The sequence below is a fragment of the Spinacia oleracea genome, chromosome 5 (assembly GCF_020520425.1).
Source record: "Spinacia oleracea cultivar Varoflay chromosome 5, BTI_SOV_V1, whole genome shotgun sequence".
NCBI classification, from domain to species: domain Eukaryota; kingdom Viridiplantae; phylum Streptophyta; class Magnoliopsida; order Caryophyllales; family Amaranthaceae; genus Spinacia; species Spinacia oleracea.
Window position 1 is genome coordinate 8,023,260 of NC_079491.1, and position 17,154 is coordinate 8,040,413.

Here is a 17,154-nt window from a genome sequence, read left to right on the forward strand (position 1 = left end):
ATGGTTATCCTCTTGAGCCAAGAACCACTGGAGGAGGTCCACATAGTGGCGATGATTCCGATCTGGAGCTGCCACACCCCTCATATCAGGATCAGGAGCCACGAACCACTTCGGAGGACGATAAAAGTTGGGATGCTTCGGATCCGTCGGCACACGAACGAGCAGCCACTCCGTCTTCCAATTGTGGTCAGAGCTAAGGTAGGGGTACGCCGTGATGTAGTTCGGATCCCCCCTCTTTCGGGACTTCTTGTTGACCATGGTCCACCAACCATACCCATCACCCTTGGAAGCATGGTTGAGAACCAGATCGCGAAGATCCCGAAAAATAGCGACAGAGCAAGGGAAATTGACGAAGTCACACACCCATCTAAATCCGATTATGTGCCTCATAGATTTGGGTGTGAGCTGGGCCAAACTAATGTTGTACGACACCAAAAGCTCGGATACGAACGGATCCAAAGGAAAGCGGAGACCATTCTCCAAATGGTGAGTGTACACGGAAATGAACCCCCTCGGTGGATGAGTCACCCGAGGACGCTCTTGTTCAGGAAGCTCGCACCAGTACCCCAAAGCATGCTGAATTCCGTATAGCTCCTCGGCCTTCCGATGATAATTCCCCAACTTCGCTTCCACCAACCAGTCACCGCTGACCGATTTCTCCAACGGACCGTCGATCTTGGTGGTCTCGTGCAAAATTGAGGCATACCTGCCCTTCGGATCAGCTTCCGTCCAATGAACTGGAAACTCGGGGTAACGACGACGAGCACCCGAAAAGCCAGCTCTCTCACCAGAGGTTGCGCGTTCAGACACGCCAAACCCACCAACTACATCATCTTCAGAAGCATCCCAACCAATCGAACTCTTCTCCAACGGCCTCGCCGAAGGCCGACCCCTCGAAGTTTTCGGTAACCTCCCCGAAGGCACGTTCTCCCTCTCACTAGAGGAGCCAACGACGAACTTGCTTTTGCCCCTATTCTTTGCCATGGTCGCGAAATCTCGATCTAGGGTTTAGATTGAGGGGTAGAAGGAAGAACGAAGAAAAAAAGGAGAACTCAGAAACAAATTACCTTTTTCCGAAGCGGAATTCGCCGATAAAGCGAACAACACAAGTTCCCGAAGTCTAAAGTTGGCCGAATTTCGTAGATCTGAAGAAGCAAATTGCACTGCGATCGCCGGAATTTAGAGAGAGAATGGGTTTGAAAGAAGGAGTAAAAAGTTCGAAAAGAGCAAAGCACCCAGTATTTATAGAAAAGAAAAAGGGCGCATCAACTTCCTCAACCCACGATCTCCACGACACAATACAACTCCCAACACTTGTCATCAATGCAAATCATCCCTTTTCAAAAAAGAGAGGGAACTTTCGGACTTCTGACAGCTGGAAACCCACCCATTTAATTCTAAATGGACCGGGTCTGGGGGGCATGTTGTTTGGGCTCCCAATTGATTCTCAATTGGGCCACTAAGTCCAAAGCCCAATGGCTCTAAACAAACAGCATCAAACCCACCAATGGCTAGTCAGCCATCCATCAAGGCCCAAGGCCCAAAAGCAATAAATGACCTATGGGCATTTATTATGCAAACACTATAAATAGGCCGCCAAGGCTCACACCTCAAGGTACGTCCAATTTATCGCCTTAAGACTACTCTTCTAGAGAACTTCTCTCTAGAATCCGAGCATCGTTCTTACTTAGGCATCGGAGGGGCTTTCCTCGGAAACACCCCCGAGGCTAGTGACTTTGCTCTTGTGCAGGTGAATTCGGACTCTACTCATTCAAACAAGCAAGATCTTCAACACATACAAAAGGGCCTTCCTTCGAAGCCCATTGTTTCCATCTTTACAACACCGGAACACCAACTATTTGAAACACCTCTAACAACAACAAGGAAACAACACCTTCCAAAAAATACACTATGGTGTGAAGAAGCTAGTTCGTATATGATCAATGGATAAATTAAATGGAAGCTCCAACAGGAAGTTGAAGGGCTTTGGTGGGTGGTGGATTCGGAGGGCGGGTGAAGGGCTTTGGTGGGCGAAGTTGCGGATGACGATGACATTGGTTACAAAATATGTGTGTTGGTGTAGGTGAGGGTGAGGGTGAGGGGAGAGAGAGGCGACCAAGGTGACCGGAGATTGTTGGTGTATGTCGTCATGTGCGGTGACCAGAATGTTGGTGTGAGGAGGCCGGTGTGTTGGCGTCTGAGGTGGTCGGAGTAGTGAGAGTGATGAGATAGATCTATATCAACAAGTAACATTTGAGGAAGAAAGTAATAAATGGGAGGGGGGTTAGTAAGGGAAGAATAGGAAATGGCGGGTAAAGTAGGCCGTTTTTGTGTAATATCAGGGCGTCATTTAACAATTCACTAAAAGAATTAAAAAAATGATGAAAATGTAAGAGGGGTTGAAAGACTTTTTTGACAGTAGATTGGTTGCATGGGAAATTGAAAAATATAAACAAAGGAGAGAGAGAAAGTTAACTCCTTCCGTCATTCACATGTGACGTGCCTAAGATGAACATAAGCGTTATACGGATCCCATTTCGACGACCAGTTGCTTCTATACTCCTACGATTTTCATGTATATAACCTATAATTTGTCTTTGCTTCCCATTAATTCACATAATTTGGTAATATTTCTCAAATTCGGAAATGTTTGATGCTTCTTGGGGCTTCTTTGGCGACCGAATAGACGCATAATTATTTTCTTAATTTGCAAACAAGAATCAAGTTGCTTTAAGGTATGATTTATTTTTGATTTGCGTAAAAAATCTTCTCACATAACGTTTTGGTTCATCTTGTCGTTAAGATGTAGTAAAAAATAACTTTTATTTTATTTTTAGGTGGTAAAAAATAATTTCTATTTTTGTAGGCAGTAAAAAAATATTTTGTCAATATTTTTAGGTGGTAAAAAACAATTTATCCATTTCAAATACTAAAAAAAAAAAAAATAGAGGTATTATTCAATCATGTACCTCCGCCCATCCTCCATTCACCACTTCGACGAATCCGCCCACTACCTCTGCCCACTATGTCCGCCTGCCAACTCCGCCCGCCACCTCTACCTCCATCTCCGCCCACCACTTCGAACTTGAATTTCCGAGTTCAAGATTTTTCATCCAATTTTCTTTAACCTTTTTAATTAAATTGAGATATCATTCATCTTGTTCATTTTATTTGCAGCAATTATGGTTGAAGATTGAAATTTTACAAAAGAATCCATAGCCATTGAATCATGAACTAGGGTAAATAAGAAAAACGATATTAAAGCATGAATCCAAAACAGAGAAGATATTCAAGATAAATTATAGGAGAGATTCAAGTTATACAACTTATAATTGAGCCTTGAAATTGAGTAGCAATTCTGCAATCGATCGGGCTCTATATATCTAATAGTCTGTGATTTGGAGAGGAGAGAGAGAAAGAAGGGGAGAAGGAGAAGGAGAAGGAGAGTATGTTAAATAATAAAGAAAAAAATGACGACTCATTTAGAATTAGAAATGCCAGGAATTGAGCTGGAATTTGAAATTCTTATTTTGAGGTCAATTTGTTAATGTCAAGGATTTGGTCCAAATTCAATTTCAAATTATTTGACTTCCCAAACAAAATATTTGGGCCAAATCCAGATTTTGAAATGAATTCCCTCTATCCAAACATGCCATAATACTATAATAGAATTTGATTCCTTCATCTTAATCATAAGGTTATGATTGAACTTTTATAATTGTCGCAAACCAGCCATGCCTACCCTCGAGTTCGTCCGTCGGCTGTTATTTTAGTTGGCCTTCTCGAGTTAGTGAAGGTGAATCCTTCTGGCTCTTGTTATGTAATCCATCCGTCCCATATCCTTTTGGTTTGGGATGTTCTTATTTGTTTTCCCCATACCTTGTTTAGTAATTTTTCCCACTTATTTTCTATCTATTTCTTTCCTTAAGCCACCTTACCAAATCATGTGCACTTTTTACACTCAAAAATTAATAAAATATATTTTGCTACGGAGCAATCTTTTAGAGATAGAGGGGGTAAATAATGGAAAAAACTTTATCAGTCACCGGATAAACTACCCATCACTAATAGAGAGTAGTGATAGTGAAATCCACGTCAGCTTCATTAATTGTTTTTTAATGTTTTATTAGTATTGAGTTACCTACCTAGTGGATAAGATGTAACAATGTCCGTAAATAATATCCTTAATTATAATTTCATTGTCCTGAATTTATTGATGGTCTGCAAGACATTGAAGGTTACAAGAGGCCAAGAGGGTTGTCCTTGCTCGTTCGGAACGGCTAGTAGGAGGAAATTAGGCTAGATTTTTCTTTTTGTTGCTCATCTTTTTCACCTTGGCTCTTTGTATTCATCCATGATGGCGATTAGGTTTGTGCTTAAGCAAGTTCATAAACATTGCTCCCAACATTCTTGAATACTTGCAACAGTGTACAACATTCATCCATGATGTTATTAGAATAGTGTTAATGTACATTCTTCAAACATCAATTTGTAAAGTTTTACCAATATATAATTGTACTCCATGTATAATTACGGTCAAACTAGTATCTTGATAAGTGCGCTGATAAAGTTGTTGAAGGTATTCAAGGACAAAGGGTGTAGCCCGAGAGAACAAAATAAGGTACACAAGTATGTGGTTATCAACGATTGTGTCAACATTCTAATGGACAAAGGGTGTAGTCCTATGTTGCTTCTCTTCGTCGAGGAAGAAGGCAAGGTGATAATACTGAATTCTGTGTGCTACGGTCATCCCTACAGCTGACCGTAAATTGGTATATTTTTAACAGATAAAGACGTCTTACAAAACCTGTTAAACTTGACCAAACCAGGCAAGTAGCCAAATATTTGGTTTCTTCATATACAAGTAGATAATGTCGTTTCCTTGTCCAATCTGTGGTCTTCTGTTACATAAACTGGCAATCGGTTAAAACACGCACCTAGCTGTTCAACTATCTCCATTGACTATGAACCAATGAAGCAGTTACATTAACCCGAAATCTGTGAACGATTTCAGATGGTTACTAAATCTTTTAATCTAGCTAAAAAACAAGCAACAAAATTCTTGCAGAAGCAGAACAAACAAGAACCCTAATATGTCAGCATGTCACCCAAGGCCACGCACACCCCCAATAAGAAAGTGCTCTAATACATGACTACATAATACAAAGAAATTTCAATGTACCTGTATTAGTTAGTTACAAACTACTATATATACCTCGCAGGGTATTATTGACTTTTGAGTCTTCATATATTTGAACAGCAGATGTCAAACTAAACTAAATGAAACCGAACAGATCTGATAAAAAGATACATTTGAGCTCGAAATATGGAGAGCCAAACAAATTCAAAACTCCATGCTACAGATCATAATTGAGCTGAGGCAAATGAAATTGTCAAGAAACATCCGCCACAGTTATAAATGATACTTCGTACTTTGTATCTCACTTTAAGATGACATTTCATGGAAGGAAATGCTTATGAAAACCTGTAATATTAATAGTAAAATGGACAACTATTTGGGGGGAGAAAGACATTGTCTGTAACTAAAATGAGAGATACCAGGAAAGAATGGATAAATTAAGAAAAATGCACATACAAACACTTCTGCTTAGAGCAGAAAAACAAATTCAACATCCATTGCAGGGAGGTTGAAAAGGGAACGAATGGTATCAAAGCTACCGAGGCTTTGGATTAACAGGCATTTTTCTCAATAAGTTTCAACTATCTACAGAAGGAAAACTGACCATCAGCCACCTGAGGATGGATTCACAGCATGAATAGCAGAACCCCCAACTTTTTTTTTTCTTTATCAAGTAATCTGAATTGATACAGCAGAAGATGGGGGTCGGAGACTTATAAACACATCAGTTTTTACTCACTTACCACCTATCCTTTTTACGATGAGAGTAAAATAATGACTTCTTGGTAGTTAACCTGGGCCCATCTTCTACAAACTGGAACACAAAAAATAAAACATGAAAAAGAACCTAAAATTAGATATTTCGGTTCCAGCCCAAAAAAAAATTACATGCACAAGAATAAAATTTGTCTGCTCATGATATCATTAAAAGGTATTTTCCCAACAACAAATAAATAGGTACTTATCCACATACAAGCAATTTCTATTTAGAGTATTTACTAAAGAATAATATGTATTTCACAAATGAAAATCAAAGATTGTATGTATAATGGGGATTACGCAAACATATAAAGGAAACAAAACCACGTGCAAAGAGAAAAAGAAGGGGAACACTTTAGCCAGAAAATAAGTCTTCACTGATCAAGCACAAAAAATTGCATCATATCAAAAGGGAGACTTACATAGCTAAACCAACTTCCAACGTCCATTCTTCAAAGGCCGCTATATGGTAAACTCGTGCTCTATCGCCATGATGATTGCTTGAAGTTAAGCTTATCTATATTCCATCCTCCCTCCGGTTCCTTCCTTTTCATATGCCCACCTCCCATGCTATACATCCTTGCTTGCTCGTCTGCGAGGGACTGTGAACTGATGGTGGAGACCTGCCTAGAAACAAGTGGCAGCGCCTCATCTCTCCCTTCCACGTCCAAAGCTCCAGGGCCAGAATTAAGATCAAGACCTTGTTTTCCCCACTTATGATTGCTCCCGATTATACAATTATTGCCAGCGTCTGGAATAGGGCGAGAAACAACATATCCATGAGGATACTGAAAGGAAACTGCTGCTGGATTTCCAACCAACTGAGAAGGAATAGCAGAAATCCGCCCAGCAGCAGTTGGGTCCATGAATCCAGATGACCCACCAGCCATGGCAGAAGTAGGGAGAGAAAAACTATTCCCAAATGGCAAGACTGGATATTGGAAAGGGGCAGGGTGGAAAGGCAAAGCAGGAGAAGATGATAATACTGATCCATTGAAGGAGTCGGGATTAAATGACAAAGCTGTGGTTGGACCACCCATAACGCGCTGACCACCACCACCCATCCCAACAATCGAGTAAGCTTCTCTATCAGGTATAACAGATGGTGTCATACTTACTGAGTAGCTGGCTCCTGGAGGATACCAAGAAAAGTAGTTCCCTGTATCAGAGCTAGTAATCCTAGGCCCAAAAGCTGGTTGGAAAGGCAAGTTCCCACTGGTAAGTTGACGAGATGGAATTTGTTCAAAAGGTAATTCCTCAGTCGATGGCCCATCATTCAAATCAAAATCCCTCTTACCACTTCCTGCACCATTAGAATACACATTGGATGTTGATGGTTTTGCATGCTGAGTCGAGACTTCAAATCTCTGGATGTTGCTAGCCATGTGTCGTCCCACGTGGGTCATGTCTGAAGCTTCATCAACTTTATTAAGATCAAGGTCAAGTCCTCCAGAGTTACGCAATGATGCAGTAGTCATAAGTTCACATACAGGAGTATTCCTAACATTGAACTCCTGGAGAGAACTTTCGTCTGCTACATTAAGGTCAATATCCAAAGGAAACCGAGCTGGTCTGCAAGCAGGGGCATCAGGAACAAGGGATTTTCTGGGCTCAGCTGGACGGAATGCACTTGTGGCTGCTGAACCTTTCCATCCAAGTTCCCGTTTATTCCAAAGCAAGTCATCAGGAGGAACAAAGGGGCCCTTAGCTGCTGCAGCCACTGTAACTGATGCTGGAAGACCACATGATGCAGAGGATACAGGGATTTGCAAGGGGCTCACCGAACAAACAATATCTGGACAAGGACGAGAATCAAAGTTGGCAGGCTCACCATTCTTCCCCTCATCATCATCAAAGCCTTCATTCAAATCAAATCCAAGCTTTGTGTCCACATCTGGAACTCCTGAAGCAGGTTGCGTAGAAACATCTTCTGTTGTGGATCCATTATTCTCCTTACCCCCGTCTTCTCTTGCAGTTAACTTGGTTTCTTCTGCATTTTGACGTAAGTCTGCTTCTAACAGAGCAACAGCAGTACTGCTTACTTGTGTAGCAGAACTGCCAGACTGGTGAACAGGAGAATCCTTCTTTTCAGAATTTTGGTCCTGGCAGTTTCTGTCCTGATCTACATCAGCACAACACACAAAAGATTCACCTTCTTTCACAGGTGCAGAAGAAGGAGCACTCTCTTTTACCAATATCCTATTTCCTGCCTGACATGCAAGGCCGCATACAGCAACACCTTCGGGTTTTTCAGATTTGACGTCATTTAATACTGCAGCAGAATGGTGACTCTTAACCGAAGAAGCCATCACTGGCTTCTCATTGGTATCCGTAGAATCAAATTTCATTGTTACAGCAAATGATTTTTGCTCAAATGTGATGTTGGTTTGAAGCCCTTGACCAACCTTTCTGTCTTCATCGTCATTAGGACATGCAGTATCTTTGAGAGCTTTTTGCTCGAAGTCATCATTCACAACCTTAACCTTATCTTCAACTTCCAAGGGAACAAGTCCCTGACTTGCAACTGGAAGCTCATTCACAACCTTAACCTTATCTTCAGTTTTTCGGTTTGCAGTTTCAACACCAACATCAACCATACTCCTTCCTGTAGTGCAAGCAACAGCGGCAGGAGAAGAAACTGCACCACGTTTTTCCTCCAATATCCCATTGTTCTTCAGGCAGCCTTCCGCATTCCGGTGTAAATTCTCATTTTTAACACCACCCAGTTTGCTGATTTCCCCACCGGCTTTTAGAACACCTGCGGCATTAATATGATGGTCAGAGCCAACATCCACATTTGAATGACCTTGTTGAACAACATCATCACCATGCAGCTGTTTTTGATTTCCAACATGACTGCTACTGGAGTGTTCGGCCATTTTGGTGTTCCTGTGCGGAGAGGCAGCAGGTGAGACAATACCAGTCTTAGGTATTTCTCCAGCAGCTACACTGGCAAGCAGATTCATTCCAACATCATCCCCAGCTAACATAGGCACATTAGCTTCGGATAACTTAGCACAGCTTTCAATTAACGCATTCATAGAGCTGAAAGAAGAATCATGCGCTTTACTTGACTTAATTTCATTGCTGGAGGGTGAGCACGGAATCTTTGAAAGATTAGGTGGTTTCCTAATTTCACTGGTTTTTTGGTGTGCAGAATTAGAAGATCTATCAACCTCAGGAAATTGATGACAGTCGTGTTTATGACCCCTCATAGAGGCATCTGACTGATCCTGCTTCTCTGAAAGGACAGGAGACGAAGCTCTACTATTTCTGCAGGAAGAATCCTCTAAACAACCTCCAGCAGTGCTTTGTGCAGGACCCCGGCCTCGGTTAGGAATCTTAACAATAAGTTTATGATTGTTGTTTTCTGGAACAGAAGCATCAATAGCAGTACGTGATACCTTTTCTACAACTGAATTTCTGGCCATGGCTGAGCTTTTATTTGATGCAGTTTCTCTGTGAGCACTAGAGGAAGGACTAATAGCTTGTTTACGGTGCTTGGAACTACTGCCTACAGTATTATTCAAACTCCTAGACCCATCAGTGGATCCCCTAGCGTCTTCTTTTCCACATGTAACCAAATTCTTAGCACGATCACTGGAGCACTGACTGTTCGTGTGGGACTGGCTAGAACTGCTGCTTCTTTCCTCTCTTGCCACTGACTGAGGCTCAGAGCTTCCGCCATTAACATTTATCCTGGACTGTCCATCCTTAAAGTGATCAGTAGCTGATGTAGGAGACAATGTTGAACGCATACCACCAGGATATGCAGGTCCAAATTTGGAAGTAGTATCTCCTGGAACAGGTTTTACTGAAGTAGATTTCACGGAAGAGTGGTGCGTGAGAGAGCTCCTAATAGCCGCATCAGATCCACTAGGGTGCCTATTACCACCATGAGAATTGTCATGCTGTGATCTGCTTGTCCATGGTACAGCTTGATTTGAACCAGGTTTCACATCACTGACATTCATTTCAGCCTCCACACGTTTCTTCCACGTGTCAACCAAACTCCTTGCTTTCTTCTGAATTTCGGAGTTCTTATGAGAACGTAAATGATTAACAGATTTGCCAATGTTACACATCTGTAAGGCATTAAGGTTCACAGGAAGCTTATCAAGTGCCCGAAGTAAAACTAAGAGGAAATCATCCACAGATTTATCACTATGTTTCTGATTTCCTGAATCACCAAATTTACCCTTGTGAATCTCCTGGAGCCATTCATTTAACACATGCAAGCCCCTAAGCTGAACAAACTGATTAAGGCAATCAAGCTTATCAGTAGCAGCTATAATACCAGCGAGCATCGATCTCCCTGTCAAGTCTATCTTTTTCTCAGACTTCTCAGGCTGCATGAGTCGCACAAGCCTCACTACAGCTTCAGAATCCAAAAGTCCTCCTTTCTCATAAAATTTAGCAATTTCTGCGCTCAACGTGCTTTCCGATCTCAACTGACTAGAGTCTACATCATCTAGTCTTGACGACCGTTCTCGTTTACTGGCATCAAAAGACTGATCACCACGTTCTCTCTTCTTTCCCTTCTTATGAGAAGAAAGGTTAGAGCTGCTATTCTGCACACTATCCGGACTATTTTTCAAAGGAGATGTTGCTACTGAACCATTCACTGGTCTTGGAGAACGGGGACCTTGCTGTTGATCTACTGATACATGCATTTCTATACGTGTTTTATGCAGCAGTTGATATACTTCTTCTTGTCGGTCCTGGAAAATGCACCCAATGAAAAGTCAAGTGACAGAAACAAGGGGAAGCAGACACATTAAATTTGATAAAAGAGCAGATAAACCAGTATGTCAGAGGACTATAAAAGAACTCACATCAATATAATCCTGATCCGTCAGCCACCACAGAGATTTGTTTGTAATATCATACACTCGCCGACACACAAATGAAGAAACCCCTGGTGGAAGTTCAGCACCTTTAGGCAGAAATGCAACTTTACACGGGTGAAGTAATGATGCAGCAGGAATCTCATCACTGTGGAAAGAATAGAAAACTTCGTTCGGCGCAGCTTCAAGCGCAACGCATTTCGAAAGTTTAACTTCAGCAGGTCGATAAAGCCAATTCACACGGAGCGTTAAATTACTTTCTTTTTCAGATGTCCAACCACGAATAATACCTACAAAAGGTGGAGAGTCTTTGGCAGGTTTGAAAAGGGCACAGTCACCAACACCAATCTTACGACCATCCTACCAAAAAGAAAAGAGGCACAATTAAGAATTGTTAGTACAAACTACCACGCAGCAAACAATCATCAATAGGGAGCTTTAAAAAAAATATACGATTAGCAAACTTGAAAATTAGTGAATGTTGAAGCAATGAATGCAGACAACAAAAATTATCTATCAAGACAATCCTTAAACATAGAAAGGATGCAACAAATACAATATTAAAAAGGTCAAGTTTGGAAAAATTATTTTATATTTATTTTGAAGTAAAAATTCATGCAGTTGCAAACACACATATCTCGCATTAACATATTAGCTTATATGAAGTACCCATGGTAAGAAATTGTTTTAGTTTAACACCACCGAAAATGAAGCAAGAAATGTTCTACCTAGATTTCTTCCTAGGAAATTATTAGGCCCTAAGCACCATCCCAACCATCAAGTAGTAGCATTGCTAGATCTTTGAGATTCTATAGCTACCAAATCATTATAAAAGTCAGCAGCGGAAAACGTTTATCCGTAAAAAAAATCTCAAAATACATGACAAAATAACAAAAAGAAGTCAACATAGAAAAAGTATGCTTACATTAAAATATTCTTGTTTGTACGTGCATATTGTAACTTTTGACATTGATTCTCATATCATCAAGTTAACAATTTCCTATATGACACTCTAGGATCCATAATGATGGTAGGATTCTCAAATTACAATTTCACAAATAACAACTTTGGGTGCTTACAAGGAAACACGAGGGGAATGACGCACATAGCTTGCGTTCCAAGCATAATAGGAACAAAACACAAAGGACAGACTAGTTGCACGCAAATTTCAGAAATGTACCCCAACCTGTGGAACCAACATTTCAAGCGTTCCCTCTCAAGAGCACACTCTCTTGGTCTCTCCTTTCCCTAAACAACACCACGGAAAGAAAAAAGGTTTCTCACAGATCCCCATCAGAAACGCCCGCACCCAAATATGATACCCTTTCTCAATAACAGACACCATAATAAGTTTCCAAATCATATTATCTCAACGTAAACTACAGATTGAGAAAATTACAATTTTGAGATGTTCTTTGATGTTTTCATTAATAAATGATCAAGTACCTAAGGGGGAACTAACAATTTTTAAGAAAAGGACGACAAGAACGACAAAGCCTATCTAGATCTTCAGGATTTGCCTAGAAGTTTTAGCTCCTAAACAACCATTGCATTGTTAACGGAAGCTAGAATATCAATTAGATTTCTTTGGAAATTAATTTATGTACAATTTTTTTATAGCTTACGTGCGAGAAATATTACTGCCAAGTACATGAAAAATTGACAATCAGTAGGTATGATAGTCAAGTAAATCCCAAAATCCGTCACCAGAAACGAGCAAGCCAAACAACCACATGGATAGATAAAATAAATGTACATTAATGCTAACATTGCTGCCTGAGACTCTCTTTCCCCATAAGTGAACACTAAAAAGTATACATTTTATGATAAGAAAATATATATGGTACTGTGCCAAAGGGATTTTTCTCCAACAGATGCTCCAAAATACAAGTGTAGAATTCTTTTTTCCCGTCATTATCAATATGTCTCAACAAATCTTCAGCCATGGGCAAGGTGAAGGGGATATTCTATCAAAGGAGCTTAATTTCATAAGCACCACGATGACAAAGACATTTCCTAATAGATATTGAAACCCATAACCCACAAAAGTATCCGTATAAATAAATACTCCCCCCCCCCCCCCCCACCCCGGTCTCTCCACTGTTTTGATACATACAAGAACTTCATTGAAAGAAAAGGTTTAACTGCAAGAGTTTCTTTACACGCTTCTTATGGTACGTCATGTAATAAACCTCAGAAGGAACAACAAAAATTCCACCAATGCTATTTAATCTCCATGTTCTCCATCTTCTTATCACCCATAAAGACCACCGACGTTCAATGACACAATCCACTAACAAATGGAGACAAGCAGTCCCTAACCTAGTTCCCTTTTGTTGAAGTGTTCATTCAGTGGAGGAGTGAGCAACAAATTAGTAATTCTCCTACACCTAAATCCGACAACATCAACCTCTTAACAACAATTCAAGTAAGATTGCTCGGGTGTAAAAAAGATCAGAAACACTAAGTATCAAATGGTATAGTGTTCACTATTTCTGACCATATAAATTGGAGAAACAAAGTACAAATTAGTGGATTATGTGTGTAAAAGAGAGGTTCTACAAAATGAAATCTATAGCATTTATTTTTTTGAATAAGAAAAAAATTATTAAAGCTGCACAAAAAGAAATTTTGAAGTACAACAAGAGGTCACAATTTCCTCAAAAAGAGACCGGAATCAGAACCACAAGTTCGCCTGACACCCTTAGCCCATAATGAAGCCAAAAATCGTATTTTATACCACAGTAGATTACGTGGGACCGCAACACAATTAAAAAATACAACCCTTCCGCTCCAAACCATTCACACCAAAATAATTACCATAATCCACTAAAGCAATTTCTTCGCCTTCACGCACCAAAGTTGCAACCCGAATCTGCAACCATTCTTGTCTACACGAAGGTCTGACCCAAGACTCTTCATAAGCTGCAAACAGTCGTTTCTAAAGGTAGCAAGCCATATCACATTGAAGGGCATGTGAGCACGAGTGCACGACTCATTATTAGCCTGTCAAAGCTAACAAATGCTAGATGTTAAAGCCTTGGGCCCTTGGCTGCCGCTTTTGAAGCAAATCATTCATATTGAGCCTTCCCAAGGCTTGAAGTCCACACAAAATCTTTCAACGTCCAATGAAGTTCACAGATGAAAAAGAGGGATATCTAGAGGAACAACTTAGAGAACAACTCCATGGCATTTAATAGGAACAACTTAAAGAACAACTCCATGGCATTTAATAGGAACATCCGTGTACACCCCTCTACAAAATCTTATCCAATATCAAGCACATGACAGCTTTGATGTTAATGTATCCTTTGCTAGTGCTTACACACTAAAGGAAGGATGAGGAACATGTCAGAATTTTTTTTACGTAGGACACGAGAGCTATTCATTGCGTAATAAATCCACCCAAAATAAAGGGACCTCTTTAAAGATATTCTAGCGCTTCAACGCTGCTCTCCTTTAATTGACACATCAAACTCCTGGGGTTACTTTATTCTGTATAGTCAATCCATTGTCTCGTGTTTCAAGACTCGTTAGCAACAAAGTAGTCACCAACACCAAACAGCATTTGCATTTGATTGTAACATTCCCGGTAAATAATCAAACTCCTTATATTTCACTTTGCAAAGGAAAAGAAACCTTCTGAAATCAATAATCAAAAATAACAGTATAGATGAGAGGTGCTGAAATGACAAGTCCCAAGAGTGAGCTACATCATTGGTGCCCTGTTCTATATTATATCTAAAGACACAGGATTATGGTACTGAAGAAATGAATCCCCCGTTCCTCCAAATTTATTTAGCCCTTAAACCAGCAGAACACTAGCGAAACAATGCTGGGAGACGAACTGAGGTGTTAAGATTTCTGTTGCAGAACAATTATTTTAGCCAATGGAGAATTTAGTTCACACTCTTCTAATTGGAAACCAAACATACTCATTTCTTAAAAGTACAACTTCCAACAAACAAGGCAATCAATTGAAACAGCTTCTCAAAATAAAATTCCCAGGAAATACAATCTGCCCTCAGTTTCAAATAATAAACACTAATCCTAAATCCTCCAATACCAAATATAACAATCTTCAACAGATAAATAAAGCAGAACAAAACTTAAATAAGCAGAATTACCTTAAATAAACAAGAAGCTGAAGAACCATTTGAATCAATAACACCAACTACAGTCTTCGTCGTCGCCGTCGAAGGGACTGTCCACATGTGCCGACTCAATTTCCTATTCTCGCCGCCGTCCCGCCCATGCATAATAACCTTGCATTTTCCCTTTTGTCCGCCTCCACCATTAATTCCAACCCTAATTTCTCCCACTAAAACCCTGATTCGCACCCATTCAACATACAGACACCCCCAAAATCACCTCAGATTCCACAATCTCTAACATCAATTCAAACCCTAACTTCTAACCAATTTGGATACCCACAAACCTCTCAATATCACCTCCAGATTCCGAAATCCAATTTCCAAATTCGATCTTATCTTCCCCCAAAAAATAATCAAACTTAGCTTTTCTCTTGTTTGTTTCCCCCAAAATTATCGCTGAACTAGGGTTTGCAATACTCCCGATTTTTATATTTATATAAAAATAAAAATAGCAAAAACCCTAATTAATCAATCCGATTGAAGCTGGCTGAAAATCTCCAGATCCAAACACGAAAGAGAGAGATACAGATAGACAGAGAAAAATCCGAGAGTAGAGAGAGAAAATCGATGGGAGAGAATATCGCCGATCTACCCAGAAATTGAGGAGAGAGAAAATCAAAAAAAATTAAAACCCCCAAATTATTTTTTCCACGTAAATAAATAAAAATAAAATAAAAAGTGAAAGGAGGAGAAATAAAAATGGGGAAGGAGGACCCGCCAGGCGGCAAAAGGAAAGGCGTAAACTGGGTCGGGCAGTTCGGGCAGTTCTTTTACGGGCAGTGTTAATGTCACATGGTGAGGCACGTAACTCACTTGTGACAGACAAAACAGAATGTGACTTCTTCTTGTCCCGTGGGCAGTTGACTGAGACTTTCTGACTGTTTTTTTTTGTATTATTTTTAATCATTAAAAACCATTTTATAAAAAATGAAAAATATATTATTTTTATTATTTTATATAAAAAGAAAATTAGGTGGTTTGGAAGGTCCTTAAAAATTGGGTCAGTGAAAACCAAATCAATTTTGTTCCATGTTGCAGGTGTACAAATATGGGAAGTGGGGTTATGAACTTATGGGGTTTACATCATCCAACTCAAATGTGTAGGTTTTTTCTGAGATATATGTGGGACCCAATTAAATGAGCAAGGGTATAAATGTCATTTACAAACCCCATCTAATGTGTGTGTTTTTGGAGTGTATACTTCTAGTTTTATGATGTTTTGCTTTCTACACATGTGAGAGAGAAGAGTTAAGGTTGTCTTGAACTCCTCCAACATCACATATATCGGTTTTATAGCTTTATTCATTAGTAATCTGAGTATAGTTTTGTGGTTGAGTAGCGAGTAGTTCTCATAGTAGTGGGTAGTTTTTCAGTATTGTCTTTGTCTCCAATTGTTTGTCTCATGCACAAATGCAGATAAAAGTGGTTGGCCAAATGTATTATATGTGAGAGTAAAGTTGTGATACCATAAGCTAGGGACGGCCTAAAACGGAAAATGGGGCAAATAAAAAGGGACAAAGGGAGTATCAGGTAGAGGTTAGTTGTCATGCTTGTCAAACTGGCGATTGATATTATAAGCGTTTAGTATAAAGCACAATCAATATCATATTCGGCCACTTTTACTATGGTTTTCTAATCCTCTTGCCAAAGAGAAGGTCTGGAGCAACCGTTCCTGATTTGTTCAAGGCCTCAAGTTTGCGTTGGTTCCATGGAGGACTTCTTTCAAATCTCAGATCAATTATATTACTCATGTTGATCAATGGTTGAAAATCCCCTTCCTGCCTACTAAGTACTGGACCTGGCATTATCAGAACCAAATTGTGAGTCGTGTGGATCAACCTTTTAAGCTTGACAAGTTTACCTCTGAAAATGATGAGAAATGTCAGTTTGCTAGAGTTTGTCTTAACTCAACATAACCAAACCTGTCCCTAGGTCTATTTTGGTTATGATGTTCAATTTATTAGCTGTGAAGGTGTCTGGGAGGTTTGCCCTTTGCGTGGGGATCCTAAACACTTTCTGAATACCTGCCCCAAACGTCCCCCTCCCTGTCTTGAACTTGTGGTTTCCCAATTGGATGATGCTAATCTGTTTGTTGATGTTGCTGGTATGTCTACTGGGTTTGGGTCTTGTCCAACTACTTGGCTTGCTATAGTGCCAATAAGTAGGGCAAAACCTAAGCCTTTCTCCAAAAAAAAATCTTCTAAGTTCTAACCCTACACCCATGCCAACAAAGCAAAACCCCTGCGCCCTTTGG

At 40.1% G+C, this 17,154-nt stretch overlaps 1 protein-coding gene across 1 annotated transcript; it reads right to left on the minus strand.

Moving 5' to 3' along the window:
- Window positions 1-5,556: 5,556 nt before the first annotated feature.
- On the minus strand, window positions 5,557-15,558 carry LOC110788124 (uncharacterized). Its single transcript, XM_021992769.2, has 4 exons — window positions 14,874-15,558; window positions 10,735-11,106; window positions 6,322-10,620; window positions 5,557-5,954 (listed from the first exon to the last, which is right to left on the minus strand). Exons 1-3 carry the CDS (start codon window positions 15,003-15,005, stop codon window positions 6,382-6,384), a joined length of 4,743 nt encoding a protein of 1,580 aa, XP_021848461.2. The 5' UTR covers window positions 15,006-15,558; the 3' UTR covers window positions 5,557-5,954; window positions 6,322-6,381.
- Window positions 15,559-17,154: the final 1,596 nt, after the last annotated feature.